Source organism: Ahaetulla prasina, chromosome 3 (assembly GCF_028640845.1).
Source record: "Ahaetulla prasina isolate Xishuangbanna chromosome 3, ASM2864084v1, whole genome shotgun sequence".
NCBI classification, from domain to species: Eukaryota; Metazoa; Chordata; class Lepidosauria; order Squamata; family Colubridae; genus Ahaetulla; species Ahaetulla prasina.
The window spans coordinates 100,557,895-100,583,401 of NC_080541.1; the positions used below are offsets into that span (position 1 = coordinate 100,557,895).

Genomic DNA, 25,507 nt, shown 5'->3' on the forward strand with positions numbered 1-25,507 from the left:
TAGAGATTAATTGATTAAAACATTTGATTACAATGGGATGATAAAATGGACGATTAAATAAATTAATGATAGGTAATTGTTGTTTGCACAAAAATGTAACCCACACACCGACACATTGTATTTGAAATTTGAATGGAAGATGCTTTTATGTTTGTATGTTTCTAAAAAATAAAAAAACTTTTAAAAAAAGATGGGGACAGAGAAACTCCATGGGCTTTCAAGGTTCTGTTATACTCTACATCAGTGCTTCTCAAATAGTGGGGCGCGCCCCCCGGGGGGGCGCGAGGCTCCGTAAAGGGGGGCGCATTTGACCTCCGTAAAGGGGGGGCGCGTTTAATAATGATACTATTTACAGTCGCGCGGGGGGCGCGAAAAATGTTTTCTTCTTCCTAGGGGGGCATGACAGAAAATAATTGAGAAGCACTGCTCTACATCAATAGAGTTCTGAGTGTCATTGTATAGTCAATTTTGTCATTTTGTTTCCTCACGTGGCGAAAAATTGACACTTTGAGGGGAGGAGATGTTCATCGTTCTTCATAAGTTGAACTGAAGACACAAAGGGAATACTTGAACAGGGCTAGTGGTTCCCTTTTGCACAAAGTTACTGGTCATCTGCCAACATTTGATACTGTATGTTATGGTAGCTGTGTAAGCTGACTTACCACCGTGGTCAGAAAATCATCATCTTTTCCAGCCTTGGCAGTGTGGATAACTGAAGGGAAAACATACCCACACCAATGTTAATTGTGCCATTGTAAACCTACAAAATAATCTTTGTGCAAAAAAAGGAGCATATATTACATGCCACCACAATTTCTCCTAATAATATAATGACTCAATTCAATTAAGAATACAATTCATTGTATTCTATGAATTCCTGTGTTCATTTATACATTAAAAAGATAATTTAAAAATATACACAGAAATCTTCTACAGTCCTAATAGGAGTTTTCTTTTAATTTCTATTGCTTTTAAAAGTACATAGTTACTATAGATGTGCCCGGATCCTACATGGGATTTTCAACATCCTCTAAACAAAGAACTAATGGGACCCGTGCTTATGTATTATTATGTACTGTTAAGCCACTCACAGACCCTTCAATTTTTACAGTATGTCTAAATTATTGTACTTGCACTCTAAATTCAAGACACTTTAGGATAAAGTTATCGTATCTAAATTACAAAAATCTATTATGACAGCAGTTATGACTGGTTGGCAGAAAATAATTAGAATTTCCTGGCCACTTATTTCCATTGTTTATAAGCTAGTCACATTGTTATGAAAATATTTATTATTCAATAACTTAACAATTCCCAACTTTTTAACAGGTTTTCATGTAAAATTGAGGTTACATAAACATTTGAAAGGGGCATCTCAAGAGTCAAGGTAATACAAGTGAGCCACCCATCGTAGGAGCTTTAAAGCAGCATGTTCTCTAGAAAGACTGCCCAACTGAAAATTGTTCCTAGTTTTTTGTACATGCACCTGTGCACACAGAAAATATTTCCATGACCAGTTAGATGTAGTGGCTGTTCATGCATCTGTACATACAAAAAGTATGGACAATCTTTGAAATAAAACTCTGCAGAAGCTTCAGCTGCTGTAATGCTTTGAGAAGGGGTATATGTGCTAAAATGCTTTGGGAGTGCCCATTCAAATGTTTTGCATATTCGATTAAGTACATCAAAATCTGTTAAAAAGAATTTCCAAATCTCCCATTAATCTAAACTTGAAATCTGTTTGATTATCCATGTGGGCACACACAGATATACACATGCACAAAATGCTTGTAATAGTTAACATTTATTACCATTAGACTTGCTTTTTGTTGCCCAAGCTGTAGTGGCATCATGATTTACAGTATTATCATTTTGTGATGCAGCCTTCATTGTACAGTCAAATGGGGATTTTGAGTCTTCTGGAAAAGGTATAGATTGATTCATGGAAAATCCATAATTTAAGGTTTGGGTCATCTTCAATTTGCGAAATCTGTTGGACATTCTGTTCCACCACGACTAGAAAAGAAAATATAACTGTGTTGTTTTCCTTAGACATATAACTATGGGTGATAATTAGGACATTTTTGAAATAAATTAATAATTAAGTTTAAGAAATCTACAGAAACTTGGAAAATATTCCTCTGTCCTTCCTTTAATATCTTCCTTTGGCTAACATTCATGTGAATGAAAAGGCCTTAGCTAAGAGCCAGCTGCAATGAAATAAACAATGATATAGAAAAAGAAGGAAGTATTACTGGGAAAAACTCTCAAATTGTACCCCAAATTAACAGAATAGAAAGCAGCTGAAGCCTGCTGTCAGATTTCTGTTCAAAACAAAGATTCACTGAAAAGGTAAATATATTATTTCTATACCTTCAATCCTCCCTTGTCATCTGGCAACAATGGAATACCTATGGACTGCTTATTTCTGGAAAAGGGTGCAGTTACTTTGCTATTCTGCTTATTCTTTTCTTGCATGCAGGCGGAAGCCAACAACCGCACAAGTTCTGCATCTGCAAAATTCACACAGTTTGGTAAAGTGTTTCTACTCTAACTATAGCAAGACTATGATATACAAGATAAGTACACAGAAGTACCTGGGTCATTCAGCAGCATTATCAGGTCAAAGGCTGTATATCCGTTTTTAGCACGCAGGTTGACATCAGCTCCTTGATTTAATAAATACTTAACAACTTCTTTATTTCTTTAAATAAAACAGAATATAAGCTACATACATATATTAAAGACAGATTATATTAGAAGATGTTACTAGAAATAGGTGACTTCTTCCTACCTCTAATCCATAAATCTTAAACCGTTGTTGATTTCTATTCTTTATAGAGATAGTCCCCAATTTACAACCATTCGCTTAGTGGCTGTTTGAAGTTACAATGGCACTGAAAAAAGTGACTTACGACTGTTTTGCACACTTACAACTGTTGCAGCATCCCCATGGTTACATGAACAAAATTCAGCTGCTTGGCAACTGGCTGAAGTTTATGACAGTTGCAGTGTTCTGGGGTCATGTGATCCCCTTTTGCAACCTTCCAACAAGCAAAGTCAATGGGGAAGCCAGATTCACTTAACAACCATGTTACTAACTTAACAACTGCAGTGATTCACTTAATAACTGTGGCAAGAAAGGTCATAAATTCACTTAATAACTGTCTTGCTTAGCAACTGAAACTCAGTTGTGGTTGTAAGTCAAAGACTACCTGTACTTGGTTCTTGTACTAAAAATCTTTGTAGTAGTAAAGAGATCCAGCCACTTAGTGTCACATCTGCATTTCAACTCAATTTTCATCAATAATTCTATGGCTTGCTTAACATATTGCTTGTCCAAACTTACAGTAGCCCTCAACTATAGAAATAGAATTTGCTGATTATAAATCTATTTATTCGCAGTCACCCACCAACAAATGATTTCTACTTACCAGAAATAATGCTCTAACTGCTATTTACAAGATCACTTAAAGCTGCATCAATTACACTGCATTCTTGCAGTTTTATACAATACATTTTCACTTGGCCTAAACAGCTTGGTAGCTGATGACTACCTTAACCTGACACATTTCTCCTTCATTAACTGAAGCATGGGTTTCTCATTTAACTCAGTTTTCAAGCTTCACATAACCACAAAAACTAACCATATAGGCTGGATTTATACAGCTAATTAGACTAAAAGTAGCTGGCTGATTTGTGATTGTGTCATACAAATTCAGTCATCACAAATCACGAAACATAATTGCTTCAGCAATTATGTTTCGTGTATTTGAAAAAAGAAATATACACAATAAGGACTACTACAATAGGAACAATTTCCTTGTATGTTTTGTCTGATATATACAATTTTATCAGAAAAAGGATAGAAAAACATTCCCTAAATAAAGATATCAGATAGATTTGCCCATAGATTGTAACATAAATAACAATGTTGTCTACAAATTTTTCCATGGAGAAAAGAACATATAATAGTACATACATATGACACTGTAGCTGTTAGCTACAGAATAACTTAATTTACATGCCACTAAACCACAATTTAATGATAGAATATTGAATAAACCATCATCATGGCTTAGTACAATGTATGGCCCAAACTAATCCTAAATGTTTATGTAATTGGGTTGCCATTATAAGGAGATTATAATTTCATCCCATGAGAATGGCGGGGGACAATAGAAAGACAATAGTAATTTTAAGAAAAAAAGGAAACCTCTCCCAAATCACACTAGCAAAATAAATGTATTTACCCATGATATGTGGCTTGCATTAATGCTGTCCAGCCGTGGACATTATCTTGTTTGTCAATGTCCACATTTCTTGAAACAAGTAACTGTATAAGCTGCATCTGTCCAGTAACAGCTGCGATCATCAGGGGAGAAGCACCATCATCATTAATGACATTGGATTGTGCCGGATCTTCATCAATAATTTCTTTCACCAGCTGAAAATTTCCTATCGAAAAAATAACACCAACTTGAAATGCTCCAAAGGAAATATAATATTAATTCTAGTTCTTTTATTAATTGATTTTCTATAGCTACATTAATATTTACATAGGTGAGTCCCACACAATTTGAGAATTTACTGTTTGAACAGAAGAAGGCTTGTAAAGAATCAACCCTGAATTTTGATAAGGACTGAGTGCTGGCAGTATGGACTACCCTGAACCTAAGGTCCGCTTGGTGGCATTGATAGCCCTGTTCAAATCCTACAGGCAAGCAGAGCAGCCTAAGAAAGAGGGTAGAAGTTACAGGGATCTAAAAAAAAGAATAAGAGCCAAAGAAAAAGATAGATGATTTAACAGAAAAATTGAATAGTTCATATGAATGAGGAAAAAGCAGACGACTAGAAGACAGAGAACTAATGGAACAGAAGACAGAAAGAATTATATATAACGAGCTACCAAACTTCATTAACCAAAGTTCATATAAAGATTTGAAATCTTTGGTTACAAACCGCTATTATACTTCTAAAGCAACTGCAGAGCCAGATCATAGATTAAAAACCACATGTATTAAAGTTATAAAGCTCTTACCCATTTTTAAAGCATGGAAGATATCAGGTTGTTTTTTCTGCTTATCTAGTGAAAGAGGAAACAGATATATGTATATCATATAGGTGTTACTTATGGTAACACTACAAAAAATACATTAGTACCAGAATTTTAAATGAACTGATTTACTCAACAATTTGCATTTCAACTTTTCAATTCTGAAAGGCAAAAGTAAAGAAAACATTGAATAGTGTAATATGAAAATGCTTATTCCTGAGCACTGTCGAAGATACTACAATCCATTTCTTTCCCTCTTGGTCTCTTAAGACGGCAGTTGTTGGCATTGTGAAAGGAATGTACTGTAGTGTTTTTTCTTTAAATGGAAAGAATACTGAGTATCTCTTACAATGTAATGTTAAAAACCTTTAGCAACCTAAAATAATCAGGAATATTTTTCCATTAATTTTTAAAACTTAAAAGCTTTAGAATAGAATAGAATAGAATTTTATTGGCCAAGTGTGATTGGACACACAAGGAATTTGTCTTGGTGCATATGCTCTCAGTGTACATAAAAGAAAAGATACGTTCATCAAGGTACAACATTTACAACACAATTGATGATGAAGCTGTGTGAAATAATATTAAATTCATTTAGAAATCATATTTATCTGACTCTAAATAGTCTGGTAAGCAAATAACAAAAATCAAGTATGAAAATAATTCATCAAGAAAAGCAAAATGGTTTACCTAAAAGGAACAATACCCAGCCTCAAACACACACCTTCCCAAGTAAGTCGTCCACTCATCCTAGTCCATGGCCTGGAGGAAGAACTACTGTAAGCCTTCAAGACTCTCTTGAAGGAGACAAGGTAGGTTATTACCTCCTTACCCATTAGAACACAGGAAGACAAAGTAAACTATTAATTTATTATTTATTATGACCGGCAGTCCATAATTTCAGTCTTCTCTGGCCTAACTGAAATACAAAAGATTGGCTCTCCAATTTTTGTGTATGTTCTCTAATAGAATAACATCCCTCCTTTTCCCAATTTTCATTACATTTCCATTTATTGTTGTCATCAAAGTCTTAACATTTTAAAGTAAGTAATGTTATATCTGGCTACTACTGGTAAGGGAGACTACCAAAAAGGTATGGTGTTAGATTAGTTTGGATATACAGAAACCCAGGGCTAGAGGAATCAGAGAGAATTCATGTTTGAATAGTAAGTCTCTTTATAGGTGTCCCAGGAATAACCTTTGCTAGTAATAATAATGCATATTAAACTTAACTACATTATGAATATTCAGCTTTAATACAATACCCACGGTAGGTCAAATGAACTAACAGCATGGCAGGGTAGATTGAAATGACAATATGTCAAAAATCAGAAAAAGATCTCAGAATGATCGATATGAATGTCAAAAATCAAAAACTTCTCAAGAACTAACTGCCCAGTTTATTATTACAGTATAATTTTTCAGAAGTGTAGCAATATTCCATAACAAAATTGACAAATGCTAGCTACTCAGAATCCAGTATTTTTCTATTTTAAAACAGGAGACAAAGGAAAGCTTTCTGTATATGAGTATATCTGTGTATATTCTACAGCTTCTTTATTATTTTTATAAAAAAACATGTTAAGCTTCTGGTAAGACTTACATTACAGATTTTATTGGGTTTCTAGCCTTAAAAGGCAGAAACTGCTCATTTTTAGCCATTGTAGCTGGAAACTGCAAAATCATAATTTGTGACTGTATATACTGTGGTGTTAGGACCTTCTAACTTGTTTAGCTGATTGCACATTATGCAAAAATATTGTCAAGTAAATAGGAATTAATACTAACATTAGCTGAATTATTAACAGATATTGCATGTGATATATGCATTTATTTTATTTGAAAATAGCATAGTCAATGTGAGACATTGTGCTGCCTGTACGCTGCCTATACTGAAGACATTCTTTCTCCTTATACTGTACAGAAGTCTAGGAAATGGCAACTTAATTTAATTTTAATAAGTGCAATGAAACTAAGCCCCCTTTGCATCTGAGAAAAAAGACTCTAGGAAAGAATGTACTTAGTTCTATTCACTATGCTTGGTGCAGAAAATTAACTATTAAAATGTCCCCTTAATGGACATTTTTCTTCTTGAACCCCTCTAGCATATTCATAGATTATTTCTTTCGTTTGTTAGAAATTAAAACACAATAAATTTCAAATGGTTCTACTTATTCTTACACAGTCATAAAGTTTGCAATACTGTATATTATTTCTAAGGAATGGCATTATATGGAAAATGTAGAGGGAAGCTCAGATTTATATTTTGATTCTATAAATACATGAAACAGATGAATGATTATCTTTTTCTTTAAAAGACAAATATTTGATTGTGTGATTGAAAACATATTTACAATTACACAGATTGACATCCTAGTCTGCACACGTGGCATTTTCAGTCTCAAAATGAATCTAATCCACAGGTGTTTATTAAACCCTATGATACAAAAACTCCTGTAATTAATCTTTATAATTTCCTATTATTCATGAATCAATAAAATATGCAAATTTAAATGTTTGAATGAATAAAGAATTATAGATTCCTATTTTGCCCAGGCAAAATGAGATCTTCAACATTTCAACAAATTCTAGATTATGTCTTATTGAACAAATACCGTAAATAATTAGATTTACTGGACTCCATTGCATTTATATAGAAAAGAATTGAGTAGAATGTGATGTTGTTAGAAATGCAATGTGATTAATGAATCACTTAAATAAATGTTTGTACAGTATTCTAAACTGTTATATTTTGTAAGGAAGTTATTGCATATAATACCAATTCAATTTGGAGATAAGATTTAATATTTTCAGATGTTCTTATTCTTTTGAACTATATTTATATTCACCTAGATAAAAGGGGGATTATTCATGAATTATGAATTAATCAACATAGTCTTTACCGAATAAATATCTCCTACTGAGAGGTTCAACTGACTTTATTATTATTTAAATTACTTCAAAATAATAGTAAATATAAAACTCACATTCTGCAAAGCAAAGGCATTATCTCAATAAATCCTCTGGTTTTAGTATCTTAGAAAATGAAATGGATAGGAAAACACATGCCAGTACTTTTTGAATCTACACTAGCTAATTTCCCCCCCAAAAAAGTCAAGGTTTAACAGGGTGATATAGTGAGTAAAATATGTGGATGTTATGAGAATGGAAAACAGCAACCTCTTCAGTTTTCCTTTTTGTAAATGGTTGTAATGGCAGCCATTCTGTAAACAAGCAAACTGTCCCATGAGAGTCATTTTATGAAAAGCCCACAATATGCTTTCAAACTTCTAATGGTCCCCAAACATATGCCTATCTCTAAGTGAAGATGATCACATCTCAGCAATGCCAGAATTGGAGGGGAGGGAGGCTTAGTCCAAAGCACATCCCTTAATACAGGTAGTCCTTGCTTTGGACTAAGCCTCCCTCCCCTCCAATTCTGGCATTGCTGAGATGTGATCATCTTCACTAAACTTTTTATTATTGAATACAATAAGTGTAGTATAGTAAGCCAGAGTCAAAAAGAGACACATAATGACTTAGCAAATGTGAAACCGGGACAATTCTAAAGTGATGCTGTGGATATAAAAGGCCTTCTGGATTAAACAGAGAAGCTATTCAATTCATATGTTTGCTGAGCTGTTCAATAAATTGCATACACTTACGTACCACAATTGGGACCTTACTTACGTACCGCAATTGGGACCAGCAACCTGGTCATTAAGCACTTCAATCCCTAAATGGAAAATCACTTCACAGGCTTATGACCTCACTTTGCCTTTAGTCATTAAGTGAAGTGACGTGGTCACTAAGCAAAAAACATGTGACTGCAACTAACGATTTACAACTTGGACTTTGTATTCACTTTGTTGCCAGCCCATGGGAGGTTACAACAGTCATAAATCTGAAAATTAGTCACAAAGGTTTTTTTTAGCATTGTTGTAACTTTGAATGATTGCTGCATAAGCATCACTTTAGAATTGTCCCGGTTTCACATTTGCTAAGTCATTATTGTATTCAATAATAAAAAGTTTTTAAAAGCTCCTAACTTAGCAAAATACATTTCATTAAGATGCAATGTTTGTTTGATCGGTGGGAGGTTCTTTTGCATCCCCAGGTATTTTGAATTATATTTTGGTCATAATTTATAATTTAATGCCAGGCATAAACTCAGATAATACATAAAAGATATATCATGCATTCACAGTGCAGGTTTTGTTACTATGGGTATAAGTACACAATTATATCACTTATTGATTTTTTTTTAATTTGTCATGATAAAGGAGAATTTTTCTAACACAAAAATCTGGACTGTATATTTACATTGAAGTTAAAAAAAAGAACAGTGACAGTTAAGTATTTTATGAATCTTATGCCTCAGTAGACGTCTTAGCTCACTATCCATTAGATACAGCAAGTTATCTATTTTCTTTGCTAAGAAAATTTTATACCCAAAGTGAAAGCAGCTCATACCTGTCTGAGGTCTAACTGTTGTCAAAGGTGCCAAATAATCCATCATATCTTCATGTTTGAAATCCACAGATATTTCATATGGTGTTTTATGCAGAATATTCAGATGATCAGGATTGGCTCCTTTGTTCATAAGCTGTTGGGCTAAACTAACTCTTCCAGTAACAGCTGCCAGCATCAGGGGAGTCCAGCCCATAGTCTTTACAGAGTAATTACAATCAGCTCCCCAGTCCAACAGAAGATGGACTACTGCCTCATGCCCATGTTGGACAGCTGTCATGAGGGGTGTGACAGCTGGCATTTCCTCTTTACTGCTATCCAAGCTAACACTCAAGTGATCATAATTGTCAACATAAGCACCAGATTCCAGCAGCAGCTTAATTACACTGATATGGCCACCCCGTGATGCTATGGTGAGTACACTGGCTCCCAATTTATTCTGTGCATTAAGGTCAGCTCCATTTTCCAGTAAGATGCGAGCCACATTTAGATGTCCAAACCTTTGATTAGAGAAAAGAAAAAAAATAATTACAATAGCCAAGAAAATAAATGTGCATTATTTAGATTTAAAAGGATTCTGCCTTAACATAACAAATATTTGTGTGCTGGGACCTCTCCAGTTTCATTCTTAGTCTAACTAGAATACTGAGGCCATGTTCAATATCATATTTGCCTCAGCCTCATACATCTCATGTGGCATTCCATCTGAATATCTTAAGAGAAAGATTTCTGTATGACTTAACAGTGTATTGCAAAAATATGGGATTAATAGCCTTTATATTTATTTATTTATTTATTAAATTTTTATATAGTAACTGTATACATAATATAATATAGTATATACATAATATATACTATAGTATATATAGTAACTGTATACATAACAGCAACATTTGTCATAAAAGCAGATGTAGCTCTTTAAGTAAAGGTCAACCAATATAATAAGCTTTGGAAGTGTTCCAATGTTTGAAAAGCAGAGGGTATTATCAAAGCTATTTGATAAAAGAATGGTTTTAGGCATTTATTTTATAAGTGGTAAGGATGGAGAAACCGGACAAATTCAAATATCCTGAAAGCAGCTTTCTCTTTCACATACTACGAAAAATGATTTTAAACCCTGCCCAAAGGGCTAAGGCCTGTATAAAAGAGCAACTCAGCTTTTAAGTATTTTACTTCTGCTGTGTAAAGCTACTATAAGGTAAAGGTAAAGGTTCCCCTCGCACATACATGCTAGTCATTGCCGAATCTAGGGGGCAGTGCTCATCTCTGTTTCAAAGCCGAAGAGCCAGTGCTGTCCGAAGATGTCTCCGTGGTCATGTGGCCAGCATGACTCAATGCCAAAGGCGCACGGAACGCTGTTACCTTCCCACCAAAGGTGGTCCCTATTTTTTCTACTTGCATTTTTACGTGCTTTTCAAACTGCTAGGTTGGCAGAAGCTGGGGCAAGTAACGGGAGCTCACCCCATTACACGGCAGCACAAGGGATTCGAACCACTGAGCTGCTGACCTTTCGATCAACAAGCTCAATGTCCTAGCCCCTGAGCCACCATGTCCCTTTCAAAAAAAACTACTATAGGTAATCCCAAACCCATGTTTAGGGACAACTATGACCTGGACGACTGAGAATCTCCATAGATATTATAGGTAATGAAGAAAAAAATTAAATACTGCTTTTCTTTGAACAGTGACCCCTACTACTAGTTTATTGTATTTCAGGTTTATTACTTTTTCAAAATTTAATTATGCTTTCTTCAGTATCTCAGGTTCATACTGCATATAATATATAAATATATAAAAGGGACCAACCTGAAACTGAGACTATATCCAACAGAGCTGAAATTGTTTTAGCTTTCAGTGTCAAACCAAATTATTTAGCAGCATATTTCTGTTTTTTATTCCAAACGCTTAGTACCTAGGGAGTTTCATTAAGGCACAGCATGCATAGATGGGAAATGTATTGAATCCTTCTTCAACTTCTGATTTTTCTTCAACATTGCCTCTCAATGCTGTTATTTTATACCAGAGGGGAGATGGCTTGAAAGAAATGATCTCGGAACAAAGTGCAAACTATGGAAGGAGCCAGAATCCAATCCACGCCACTGAATCTGAGATTTAAATGCTTCCCACTAATGCTTTATAAGAAATTAATAACACATAAATATATTGTACGCTGAAATATTGTAGATTCTCAGTGGTGTTTGGGTTCAGACATGGATTTGGTTGCTCCGGCATTATGTTTAGCAATACACTTAAAATTTAAAATCTTGAACCTTCTCAACGAAGCAACATTAAATAGATTTCTAATAGTCAATTGAGATATTGATGATATAAAGATATACAATTTTGTTTACATATCGTTGCATGTCTAGATTTGTATACTACCTTTCATCTCTCACTTTTTACCAAACTAAGAAAACGGAAGCAATTTGGAAAAAATAAAACATCGAACAACATAATAAAAACTCTGCAATGAGCGCGAACGAGTCAGGGAAACCAAAAGACCCAGGAGAATCTAGTTGGAGGGGCAAAGAAGAGCGATCTGAAAACAAAAAGCCAAGATTCCCTCTAGGCAGTGGGGGGGAAAAAAGCAACTTCTGGGGCCTTCCCATCAGCTGTTCCACCGTTGTTTTTATTCCGAGCTTGAACTGTAGGCAGCGCGCTTGAGCCACATAGCCAGCCCAGCTTTGCCCAGCAAGGACCGCTGAGCCACCCCCCGTTTCACGCGCCGCGCTAACCTGGCTGCTTGCATGAGCGGGCTCCAGCCGCAGTGATTCCGGCTCTGCACCGAGGCCCCCCGCCGCAGCAGGAAGCCCACCAGCTCTTCGTGTCCCCCGGCCGCTGCGAACTGCAGGCCGGTGTTGCCCGCCTCGTCTGTGCAGTCCACTGGCACCGAGCCGGGAGGAATGTCCGCCGCAGCCCCAACCCCACCTCCGCTAGACGAGCCGCTGCCAGCCTCCGCCGCGGCTTCTTCGGCGGCTCCGGCGGCAGGCAAGGGTCCTACCAGCAATCGCCGGGCGCACTCGCAGTCTCCTTGATCACAAGCGCGAAGTAGTAACTGGACGCCAGCGGGCACCCCGCACTCCCCCATCGGCGGACTTGGCCCCCTTCCGAACCCGTCCGCAATCTTCCTCCGCTCCGCCCGTGAGAAGGAGGGAGAAATCCGGCCGAAACGCCAAGTTCTCCAGAGTTGGGAAAGGGAGGGCTGCACCGCTGAGGCCTCCGACAGGGGGTGGGAGAGAAGGATGGTTTCAATTAATATGGGAAAGGGAATCAGCTTAGGAAGTCTTCTGCTTGGGACACAGCTCTCCTCTTTAATTCAGGCACTTAGTGCCAACACTAATAAGTTTTCTTTCTCCATTCCTGCCACAATTACTTCCTCAGAAAGAGGGCAGAAAATTTTACATTCTTCAGATTATTATGTGATGAATGGTATGTGTTTGGGATTTTTAAAAGAGCCCTTGAAATTTGAAATACAGGTTTCAAAGGGGACTCTGTCACATTTATATCATTGTTTTAAGCACAGCTTACATAGTTTTCACATAAAAAGTTAAAAATATTCTTCCAGGCTACCTGGATTTTGATTTTAGCAAAGTTTTTAGAAACGTTACTAAGTGAAATTTTAACTTACACAAGTAGATAAAAATTGATTTAGATGGCACTACGGTAGGGAAGATCCACAGCTGGCTGGTCCTTAGTATTCAGAAATGCAGCACCAACCTTGCAAGCAACCTTGAGTTGGAGTATTATCCAACTATTTTTTTATTAAATAACAATATTGATGGAATATTTCTCAATTTTGTGGATGGCACAAAATAAGGAGTTCTGGGCAACATCCAGGAAGGCAGTGTATTGCAATCTGAGCTGGACAGGTTGGAAGGCTGGCTGATAAGGAAAAATAATATTTAACAGGGAAAATATAAGGTATTAAAGAGGAAATATATGGTACACATGCAAAATTAGGAATTTATGCTTGGAAAAAGTATAATGAGGAAAGTCTTGGTTGTTGAAAATAAGCCAAACATGTGCCAGCTGTGTGAGGTATCTGCTAGAGAGGCTAATACTATTAGGACTGCATCAGAAACAGCACTGTGCCAGACTTCCGGTGGCTCCGCCGCATTGATGGCGGTCTTATAGACCGCCAGCTCCGTAATCTCGTAGAGCCGCCCAGACAGCGCAACTCAGCTGTCAGGCGGCTTGGAAACCTTTCCCTTGGGTAAAGAGAGAAAGGTGAGCATCCGGGCTGAAAGAAACCCCTGGAAAGCCCTCAAGGAAAGTTTCTGGAGACTTGAGGGTAAGCGCTCCTTCTTAAGCTCGGGAAAGCTCCGGATCTGGAGTGCCTCTGCCTTAATGGCAGAACTAAACGCTGTGTCCACTTCTGCAATCGATATGCATCTGTAATGGATTTTTAACGCAGACAGAACAAAAACAGGAGTACTGGCAGTCAATTGTAAGGAAATTTTAATTCCCTAACTAGGGGATATTTTGTTGGAAAGATCGGAGACGAAAGGAAATGGCGTTTTGCTTTTTGAAAGTGAAAGTTAGGAAAGTTAGAAAGCTTTTTGAAAGTTAAGGAAGTGCTTGTTAAAGCCATTGGTGCTGAAGATATACTAAATATATAAGAAGAGATCAAGTAAATGGAATGAATAAGAACTGATTTAATTTTTATTATAGTGCTCAAGAGATTTACTGAACTTTTGAATTTTTCCATTTTTTTTCCATTTCTCTTTGCCATTGGAAATGGCTTTTAAGCAAACAAATCAAATGTTATTAAGGACTGTGAAATTTCTTTAGTTCAAATACAGAAGTTAAAAGAAGATTTTAAGGAATACTTAAGGGCTTTTTTAAAGGAACTTTGGGAGGCTCAAATTTCTGTAATAGATCAAAAATTTAATGAAATGGAAAGAGAAATACTGGATTTTAAAGATATGGTGGAAATTCAGAATAAGGATTTGGAAAGTGTAGTGGATGCATTTAAACACCTAGTAGACTATACTACTCAGATGAATGAAAGACTGGAAAAACTTAATCAAGTTAATTTGGATTTGGAAAGGAAAATAGAGGAGGTTCAAATGAATCAAGTTAATTTGAATCTAGAAAATAAAATAGAGGGACTACAGATTAAGGTGGATAGAGCAGATGAAGAAATGGTTATATTACAATATAGGTTAATGGAGTATGCTGTAAGGGTGAGAGGATTGAGGGAATGTAAGCAGGAGAATTTAAAAAAGATTTTTACACAGGCTTTTGCACAGATAATTGGAGAGAATCCAGAAGATTTTGAAGTTAATATTGAAAAAAATTATCGTGTTAATTCTTGGCTGGCTAGACAGAGACAACTACCAAGAGATGTGGTGATCTATTTTACAACTAAGAAGATTAGGTATGGAATCTTACAAGCATTTTATAAAAATAAATTTCAAATATTAGGACAAGATATAATACTGATGAAGGAAATTCCTACTAAAATGTTAAGAAAGAGAAAAGAATTTGCCTTTTTAGTGGATGAACTTAAGAAACATCAGATACAGTTTAGATGGGATGTTCCAGCTGGCTTAACAGTGAATTATAAAGGAAGAAAGTATTGTCTTAGTACAGTTCTTAAAGCAAGGGATTTTTACATTAATGTATTAAAGGCTGGAAATTCTTTGTTGTTAGAAGCTAAGTTGATTGGTGTTGAGATGGCCAAAAAAAATGGGATAAGGATGTAATACAAGATAAGGGGAGGGGAGGAGAAATGTTGAAAATGGGAATTAAAAGAATAAGTATGTAATGATGTTATTTGTTTATATATGGTTTAATTGTTAATAATTGATTTGTTTTGGATATAAGCTGAAGACGTAACTTTAGTAATGTTATTTGATTAATTAAGAGTGTGCAATATAATTGTAATTTTATTGTTAAGAAAAGTAACTGGTTAAGGATGTTTATTAATTTAAAATGCTTATTAATTTAAATGTTGGAATTATATATGTTGATATTGTTTATAAAATGCTTAGAATATAATGGTGGGAATATGGGAATGAACTGGAGTTAAATGCTGGATTAAATAAATTAAAAGGATGATGTTTATTTGTTTGATATATAAATATGGACTATAAGGTATGCCAAATATATTTTGGAAAGCAAACATGGACTACAAGGCATATTGAAGAATACCTTTTGATGGTGGAATATCGTTTATTGTCGAAGAATGGACAGTAAAATCTTTGAACCTAGATGGTAACGTGGAAATATTATATTCGAAGGACTGCTTATGCAAGATATATACAGGAAAAGAGAAGATAGACTGATATTTAAAAATTGGACTGAAAGACTAAAAAGTTAAATAGTTTACAATGGAAAGACTGTAAATTGTATTGTTATAATCTTTTCTTCGTTTTTATGGAAAAGGGGAATTAAGGGCTCAGAGAGAGGTGGGAGTTTTTGGATGATTAGTATATTTTAGTTTGTGATTGTTGATACTATACCCTGTATTTGCTCTGGGAAGTCGGGGGGGGGGGGAGGAGGGAAGGAAGAGGGAAGAGGGTTAGGGTGGGATGGGGGGACATATGGGGAAAAATTTTGTAAAACTTTTTTAATAATAATAATAAAAAAAGAAAGCACTGTACCAAAGATATGTGAATAGGTTCAGGGAAAGGCAACAAATGTGAGTACTTTGAGTCCATGCTTAATGAGGCCCAGCTGAAAGACTTTAGGATGTTCAGGCTGAAAATTGAAGGTAACTGTGATGTATTCAGGTACAGAAAAGGATGTTATATAAAATATGCTCAGTAACCATTTCCCATTGCCAGATAAACTGGGACCAAAACAATGAGTATAATAAACTGCAGAGATTTAATTTAAATATAAGGAAAAGTGACAATAAAATCTGTGCAACAGAAGTCTGAGACTGTGGGGCCTCCATTTTTCAAGGCTTTTAAGAACAGGTTGGTTAGTTACCTCTCAAAGATGGTTTAACTGATTTTCTTGCATACTGCACAGAATTAGACTAGGACTAGGTGATCCTTACAGCTCCACATTTCAATGATTCAAGTATAAGGGTGATTCAACTGAAAAGGGCTCATATAAAAGATCTATCAAATTGGTGCCCGATTTCTTGACAGAACTAGGCAGAGTACTCCACCAATCAAGAACTGTGGTAACCACCCTCAGGAAAAAACATCTGGCTAGAATAATTACCAAATGTCAGGAAAGAATTGGTTGACATCTGGACAATTTCTTTATCTAGTTTTATTTCTAGCAGATTCAGCACAGAGACAAGCATCTTAAGGCAGCTGGACAAACAAGATCTCAGGATAAGTGTCTCTGATCTTATAAGAATTTTAGGCTGTCAGATAGATGATAAATGAAGATAATCATATTTTAATTCAAACTGGCTTAATAATAATGGAAAATTTTCATAGTTAATGTAGTTGTCTATTGGATTAAGGGAGTAACATAACACTTTCTTCTAAAGCTTTCTGTTTTACAAGTGTTTGCTGTTAATATTTGCTTCATGAAAACCTGTTTTGCTTTTCACAGCTTTAATATTGCTTAGTATTGCTTGATATTTTGCAGGATCTGGCCTGGAAGACTGTCAATCTTTTGAGTCATTGCTTTTCCAATTTAGTAACTCCATAGTGCTATTTCTGTTTCCTTTTACAATTGTTCATCTTTCTTTATATATTTTTTTAGATTAAAGGAAAAGCTCAGTGGTTTGCTTCAATAAGTCTGATTAAGTTTCCTTAAAAAATTTAATTCAGCCAATTTGCAATATTTGCAATGCAATAAAATTTATTTTCTACATCATATCAAATATTACTACTGTTACTAGATTAAGCCAATAGATTTATGGAGTATAATGTGCAAAAACAAGTACATTTAAATCTGTACATGCAGGCCCTGCTCAATTTCTAACTCCTATTTTACTCTTGCAGATTGCAAAATTAGCTCATGTTCTGCAGGGATTGTACCTACATTTGTAAATAATGATTTTAATATTGTTTCAATTTGAAAAAAGAAATGTAAAAGATTTGTAGTTTCTTTGAAATTTCTATATGTTTCTCCTCTTTTTTGAACTGCCAGGATGATTTCTGTTTATTTTTGTCTTTAAAGCACAACTTTGGTTCTTTTTACATTCATGACTCCATTTTTCTTGAAGCTTTTTTAATTTAGTCCTTCAAGTTCTGCAAAAAGTACAGAAGTTTTTGTATTTACTTTTCTTCTTCTCCCTCAGTCTGGGATACTACAGTGGATAAGGACATATATAAGCAGCAAAGTAGGATGTTTTCCTGGCATGTTCTAAGAGAACTCAGAATTGTGACTATAAATGTAACAGCATAAAAATACAGTATAATGAATATACATAAGACTGGTGTGAATGGGGGAAATAGTGTTTTGTAAACTTTGGGTTACAATATGTTGCAAGAAATGAGTCAACTTGCTGTCAGTACTTAAGTTATTCAAACTACAACATAGGAATGATCCTAAGGCCTGCTCTGTTACATCTTTTGGATATCTGTTAAAAATCTCATTCTTCATTATAGTGTTTTCTGGATTTTGTTGTTGCTTCTACTTTCCTTTCTTCTTCCCCAACTTTATTGCTATACATACCTGTATTTTGTATATCACTTTGAGATAAATGATTTAGGAAGCAATACTTAAAATTCATCATTTTTGTGCTTTTCAGTCATTTAGATAAATACTAACAACAACAAAACAATGTGTGAACCCAGTCATGAAATGTGCAGACAGGTGCTACTGGAAAGTTGCATTAGGACAGAGGAAATCATGAGAAGTTTTTGTCAGCCATAAAAACCCCTCTCCCACTCAATTTGACTGTAGGAGTGGGAGGAGGTTGCTACCACCTTTCCCGGATTGACCCATTCCTGAAAATGGTTTTCCTCCTCCAAATGATTCAGCCACAACCCTCTCTTCTATGCTATCAATGGAAGTGAAGTTCACCAGAAGGTAAGTTTGAAGTTCAGAGGAAAATATAGATTTCCTTTCTCCCTCAAGCTTTCCTCTCTGGCGACTCTCTTCCTTGGCGGGAGAAGGGAGAGAGGGGACCCAGGTAGGCCGCGCTGTTGCTACGGCTTCTATGCCTGCCCTGCCCCGCCACGTTGTAAGCCAAGAATCCGGAGGCAAGCAGGCCAGCAGTCGCTTCCGCGATTAGTCCGGGTAAAACAGCCGCGGCTGGGCGGTCCTTCTCTGCCTAACTTTTACTGCTGCTTCGGTCCGCCCCCGCCTGTCCGGACGGTTTTGTCTTGCGGGCAGCACCCCAAAGGGCCTGGGAGAGGAAGTTTCTTCCTAAGTTGGGATGCGGCGGAGCCGGCGAGTCCGGCCCGGCCGAGGAGGATGGTCGCTCGTGGTAGCGCTTTTCTCGGGGCTTGGCGTAGCGGGCGTGTTGTTGCTGTGGCAGTGGGGTCCGCGGCACCCGGCTAAAACCTCTGGGAGAGCGGCGCCCCCTTCCTTGGCGCCCGAAGTAGCCCAGCGACAATTGCGCAGACCCGTCTACGACAAGCCGCCGTTGGGCAGAGAGACCGAGGTTGGAGAGATGGGCCGGCCGGCGCGCTTGGAGTTAAGCAAGGCCGAGCAAGAGCTTCAGGAGGAGAGCATTCAGCTACACCAGATCAACATCTTCCTGAGCGACCGCATCTCCCTTCACCGCCGCTTGCCCGAGCGCCGCAACCCGCTGTGAGTGCGGAGGGAACCCGGAGGAGGCGCCGCAGCCGCGATCCCAGGGAGAGCGAGAGGGAGGACGCTTCCCTCCGCGGGATCCGGCGTAGCTAGCTGGAGGGGAGGGAGGCCCAAAGGAGAGGGGCGGTGTCACTTTACCGCGATCGCGTTGCAAGGCATGCCGCAGAAGTAAACTCGTGGAACTTCCTTTAGCGGTCCCGGAGGAGTCTCGCGTGGCATTTCTAAGACGGGTCTTCGTAGGTCGCGATTGCATTTGCAAATGTACTAAACTGAAGCGCGCGCTCAAATGCAACGACGCCGGATTAAGCCAAGAATTGCAAAGTAGATCTCACATTCTCGGGGATATTTGGCTGGGGTTCGCGCAGCAGGTTAAACCAACATTAAAGATGCATCCATGTAACATGTTAATCTCAAATTTAAATTAGAAATGAGCTGAATTAGCTATATAGGTAGTCTTCGTCTTATGACCAGAAACTGAGCCCAACATTTCTGTGTGTAAGCAAGACAGTTAACTTGAGTTTTGCCTCATTTTATGACTTTTTGTCACAGTTGTTAAGTGAATCACTGCAGTTGTTAAGTTAGTAACATGGTTGTTAAATGAATCTAGCTTCCCCATTGATTTTGCTTGTGTGCCCAGACCCATAATTTTATGCGTCCTGTGCATGCACATGCAAATCCCCCCCACTCTTCCCGCTCCTGGCACACAATGGCCTGGTGGCTCGTTTTTTGCTGTCCCCAGCTCCAGAGCCTTTCTAGGAATCTGGGGAGGGTGAAAACAGCCTTCTCCACTCCCACCCTGGGACAGGAAGTTGGCAAACAGGCCGTTTTCGGCCTCAAGGGGGGTGGGGAAGGCCATTTTTGCCTTCCCCAGACTCCTAGAAAGGCTCTGGAGCTGGAGGCAGCAAAAAATGGGCCTTCTGGTCCCACTGGAAGTTGGCAAATGGGCTGTTTTTGCCCCCTTGAGGGCCTGGGGTGGGAGACCTTTTTCGCCCTCCCCAGACTCGTAGAAATGTTCTGGAGCCTGGGGACAGCAAAAAATGGGCCTTCCCACCACCACCACTCCCGAGGCCCTCTGGAGGCAGGAAACAGCCTGTTTTCCTACTTTTGGTGGGCCCAGAAGGCCTGAAAATCAGCTGGCGCATGCCAGAGCTGAGCTCATGTGCCCACCAATATGGCTACACGTGCCACAGGTTCGCCATCATGGTCTTAGTTGTAGACTTAAGTTTACACAAAACAGTAGTATGTTAATGAATCCATGAGACTGACTGTTGGATAAATGTGCTTAGAGTCATGTTCTTGTTCTTGACTGATTTCACCCAGCTTTCGTAGTGGTTTTTGATAGGACTTTCTAGTTGGACATTTAAAGAGTATCAGCCTAAATAGATGAAGTCTGAATGAGTTGTTTCCACATCCTGTACTGCTAATTGCTTTTGCAGTTTTGCAGTGTCAGTGTTTCAAAGAAAATATCCTACATCATACATAGAAACACTGGTAATAATTCGTTATATTTGGCTCTGTTTTTTCTTTTCAAAACCTTCTAATAGCAGGATTTAAGATTTCTTTTAGAAAACTAATTAACCATATCACTTTTCTTCCTGTGAGTGTACAGTACACTGCTACTTTTATATGGAACATGTTCATATAGAAATCGTATATTATTCTGTTGTAGAACTGGAATGCGACTTCTGAGTCTCTGTTTGGCTATAAATAGGTATAATTCCTATACTTTAAGACAAACTAGTGTAATTTTATAATATCAGGAACATTTTGGTGAGGAAGGTGGGCTTGTTTCTAATATGGTGGGTTTCTTATAGAAGACCTGAAATTGAAGAAAACATATCACCCGTAGGGTGCACAAGTACTGTACTCTTTAAGGAGTTGATATTTGTTTCCATATGGATAAATATGTATATAAAATGAAATTTTTAGTTAGTGAAACAACTTCTACACACAATACATTTTTGCACGTATGCTTCAGAGCTGTATTAATTGCTGATCAATAGCCTGATTTTAAATTATTGTAATACAGTGTGCTTTTCTTACAGATGTAAAGAGAAAAAATATAATTATTACAACTTGCCAAAGACTTCTGTTATAATAGCTTTTTATAATGAAGCCTGGTCAACGCTTCTGAGAACAGTTCATAGTGTTCTTGAGACATCTCCTGATATTCTTCTAGAAGAAATTATCCTTGTAGATGATTATAGTGATAAAGGTAAGCTCAGCAGGTATTTCTCCAGACTCTATGCTGGCATAGGATTTCTAGTGAAAGAAAAAAATATTAACAACATTAGCATTAATAGGAAAGATATTGTTTTATTGTACAATATATTATTAAAATAATAAGTAAACTGAACAGAAAGCCAACATAGTTTTCTATACTTCTTCAACAGCATAAACCAATTTAGCTAACTCATTAAATTAAAAAAATCTGTCTGATAATAAGAACAACAGCTTTATCATCATAAAGAATGTAAGTCTGAAGAAACAAGTTATAATTTCCTAAAGTATGCTAATTATTATATATTGGAATCAAAATTGATAGTATATTATTAAAATTAAATATTTATATATAAAATGGATTTTTATTGAGATATATTGTAAATGACTTACCTTTAATGTAGCCTTCCATAATATTATTGCAAATTATTTTAAGATTCAATGATGTACTACTTCAACTGTATGCCATGATATTAATTTTCCGTCCATTTAAAATAATACCTTGTTACATATGTGCTCAACACAAGAATTAAACAATTTACCAATCAGGCTTGTGAACAGTTATCTGAATACCAGGCTGAAAGAACGTTGCAGCACTGGGAATTCACAAGAAATAAATATTACACTCAAAAAATCCTAAATCACATTTCTCTGAAATCCAATTGTATACTCTTAATTAGAAATGTCACTTTATTTGGGGAAAAAAATCATGGACTGGTCAATATTGAAAGCTTACTTTCCACTTTTAAAATCTTAGAAAATCAGGTGAATTTGGGATATAGTTACAATTACAGTTTTTAAAATATATTTATGTGTGCATGGTTTGTTTTTTTGTTTTGGTGCCTTCAAGTACATTTTTGACTTTTGATGACTGCTGGGACAAGTTCCTGCAGATTTTAAGATGTGGTTTGCAATTGCTGCTTCCTAGGGCTGAGGGTGTGTGATTGGCCCAACCTGGCTTTGTGCCTAGGACAGGACTAGAACTTTCAATATCTCACCTGGTAGCTTAATCATTACACCGAACTGGCTCTTTATATGACTTTACTTGTATAATTTTTTGTTTTTGCATGTGGTAAATTGTTCATTCTTGGTGTACATGTATTGGAAAGTGCATTTATAAAACTATATAATTATTAAAAAGAAGAAAATGCTATATTGATGGATACCTGAAAGTAATTTGCTAAATTTCAGAATAGTACTTTTCAGAGATCTGATATGCAGAGAATGCAAGTGAAAATGTGTATACGTTGGTTGAGAGAGAGCTAAGCTTTCTAACTTGACCCTCATCATATCTTAAATTGGTGGTTGATAATGATGGAAATGGCTGTCATAAAGAACAGGCCAATCACAGCCAAAAGACACTGAATGGTCTAGTTATTTTGACCATTATAGAGTAAGTTCCAACATCAAAATGCTTTAGAACATGAACATTTTCTTTGAGACTCAGAACACGTGAGAAAACCATTCTGAGGGCTTGGTGATTCAAGGACACTATGTTTTGAATCTACCACTGTAAGTGAACATTCAAGGCAAGTTTTTTCAGTTGAGTTTCTGTCAGAAGCTGTTTGCCTGTCTATCTCTGCTCAGATGCAACTATCGGTAAATGTAAAAAAAAAAGGTATGTGCGTGGCCCATTTACTATAAATTCCTTAGATTTAACGGTTAACAGTTCTTACTTCTTTGCAATAGACCATTTAAAGGAAGCTTTGGAAAATTATCTGGCGAATTTGCGCAAGGTACGGCTTATCAGAGCAAATAAAAGAGAAGGGCTGGTTCGCGCAAGGCTTCTGGGAGCTTCAGTAGCAAGAGGAGATGTTCTTACATTTCTCGATTGCCATTGTGAATGCCATGAAGAGTGGCTTGAACCATTATTAGAAAGGTAAATAAATATCATATTCCAAAATTAGAAGCATTTGATAATTTGTGTTGGTTTTTTTAGACTGTGACAGCTAAGTGAATGCCTTGTATTTTACACTTTTCTTCATTATCTCTAAAATGTAGAATATATTGTTAGAGTGCAAGGATCTTGATGTTTATTTTCATTAGACTTTCTTATAATAAATGATACTAGTTTTTAAATTACTTATATGAGAATAATAAATGTATGGTGAAGAAAAATAGGATGGGCACCAAAATAAAGACTTGAAACATTAAATAAATCTGAATTTATCAATAAATAAATGACATTGTAATATTATATTTCAGGTGTAATCAATCTATTGAAATCATTATGACAGTGTAAATTAAAGAGGCATAACTTAGTTTCCTCTGTTATAATGATTTTAGTGAGTAGCTATAGGATTATATATTTTTATGTAATATATACCTTCTCCAGATACTATGCTAATGTTTTCAAAATATGTTACTGGTATTGAGGAAGGGAGAGAGTCTTGCATTACGTGTCAAGGTGACAGGGTGAGAGTAGTAGTCATGGGAGAAAGGGATTTAGGAGAGAAGGCCAATAAATGGATTATGTGATATGTGATAATAATTACTAAAATAATTTATAATTAATAAAAGTAATTAAAATATATTTATAACATTTGCAGAGTTTCCTACATATTGTCACAGCATGATTGTAAAAACATGAAATAGAGATTCTTTTCAATGACCCAAAAGTAAAAAAGTAAAACAAAGGGTTTGTGGATTTAGTAGTATGTGGCAATAAAAATGGAGATTTTCAAAAAAAAGGCAGATAGAATATTTGAGTGAATTTCTAAATACTATAAAATCACACATATAGTTGATATTGTAGGCTCCTGATTTAATATTTCTCCATTTAGCAAACCTGAACAGGCATTTGTATTCAAATATATTTAATAAGAACAAAGACGTTATTGCAAAGTTCTTTGACATTATCAAAGTTTCCCAGATAAAGCACATAACTATACGCTAAGTTATATTTATGTTATTTGTGTCAGTTTGCATAATGTGTTTAATAACATCATTATAAATGATGTAAGCTATTACAAATGACATAATTTTGGTTTAATGGTTATTTGAGCGATGTTTACTCTTAAATAGTATTGTAATACTTAAATGCAATATTTTGAAGAAAATATATTAACTTATTCTTCACTTTTGTTTAATTATTTAACTAACCTGTTTGAACCGTGCAGTGAACAGCAATACAGTAGAGGTTTATTTTATCACATTTATATTTAAAACCTTTTTGAAGTAACCAAAGATATAACTCATTCTTAATAATGTGAATATTCCACAAGATGGCAGTATAGGGTAAGATTTAGGTTAAAAGTTTGTTCTTTATATTCCCCTACCAACAGGAATAATTCATATATTACCAGTTATGGTTTCTAAAACTACAGATTCCATATATTTGTATTAAATAGTAAATTGTTAAACTATAGTAATAATATCCATTTCCTACAAGCAATAAATGATTGCATCACTGTGTACAGATAATCCTCGACTTACAATCATAATTGAGCCCAAAATTACATTTGCAAGTTATCATGGTCATTAAGTGGGCCATCACATGACCACACCTGATTTTATTTTTATTTTTTTGTGGTAGTTGCTTAGCAAATAGTGCGATTGTTAAGTAAACATTGTGGTTATTAAGTGACCCCATTGTCCACAATGGGCATCTTTGCTGAAAATTGGAAATAAATGCTGGTTTCTGACAAAAGCCATTCTAATTCGCAATCATGGGATCACATGCTGCTGCAAATGCCTGTAAACACAGGCCACTTCAGGCACTCAGCAGCCAGCCCACATTTATGGTCGTTTGTAGAGTCCCATGGTCAGGTGACTACTTCACGACAGTTATCCTGAAAACAGGCATTTACTCCAGTTTTTGGCAAAACTGTCCTATGGTGAATTATTAGTTCACTTAACAACTTGTTATAACTTCAAGGACTACCTGCATCTTTATTGGGTCCATTATAACTTTAAACACTAAGCAATGCGTCATAATTGAGAACTTCCTGTGTGCTCAGGATCCAAATTACGCTTCAGATACTTTCCCCAAAACTCTGCCTTCTAATATCCTATAAACTGCCCCTGAGAAATCTCCTCAGTGGTTTTGAAGCAGTAGTTCTCTTAGACTGATGGTGTTGAGCT

The 25,507-nt window shown here is 36.3% G+C and overlaps 2 protein-coding genes across 6 annotated transcripts in view; one reads left to right on the top strand and one right to left on the bottom strand.

The window, feature by feature from the left end:
* The window catches only part of ANKS6 (ankyrin repeat and sterile alpha motif domain containing 6), a 36,578-nt gene extending 23,881 nt beyond the window's left edge, over positions 1-12,697 (bottom strand). Inside the window, exons 1-8 of one of the 3 annotated variants that reach the window (XM_058177787.1) lie at positions 12,262-12,697; positions 9,530-10,026; positions 5,042-5,086; positions 4,254-4,458; positions 2,598-2,704; positions 2,374-2,513; positions 1,812-2,016; positions 663-712 (exon numbers count right to left, since the gene is read on the bottom strand). In XM_058177787.1, the coding sequence (XP_058033770.1) occupies positions 663-712; positions 1,812-2,016; positions 2,374-2,513; positions 2,598-2,704; positions 4,254-4,458; positions 5,042-5,086; positions 9,530-10,026; positions 12,262-12,614 (1,602 nt within the window). In that variant the 5' untranslated portion in view covers positions 12,615-12,697. Of the gene's footprint in view, positions 1-662; positions 713-1,811; positions 2,017-2,373; positions 2,514-2,597; positions 2,705-4,253; positions 4,459-5,041; positions 5,087-9,529; positions 10,027-11,332; positions 11,883-12,261 lie in introns of those variants that run through there. The other 2 variants (XM_058177788.1, XM_058177789.1) reach the window with 2 other exon arrangements.
* Positions 12,698-18,464: 5,767 nt separating this feature from the next.
* GALNT12 (polypeptide N-acetylgalactosaminyltransferase 12) overlaps positions 18,465-25,507 on the top strand; it is a 39,478-nt gene continuing 32,435 nt past the window's right edge. Inside the window, exons 1-3 of one of the 3 annotated variants that reach the window (XM_058177374.1) lie at positions 18,465-19,201; positions 21,250-21,419; positions 23,114-23,303. In XM_058177374.1, coding sequence (XP_058033357.1) covers positions 18,825-19,201; positions 21,250-21,419; positions 23,114-23,303 — 737 coding nt within the window. In that variant the 5' untranslated portion in view covers positions 18,465-18,824. Of the gene's footprint in view, positions 19,202-19,348; positions 19,526-21,249; positions 21,420-23,113; positions 23,304-25,507 lie in introns of those variants that run through there. The other 2 variants (XM_058177373.1, XM_058177375.1) reach the window with 2 other exon arrangements.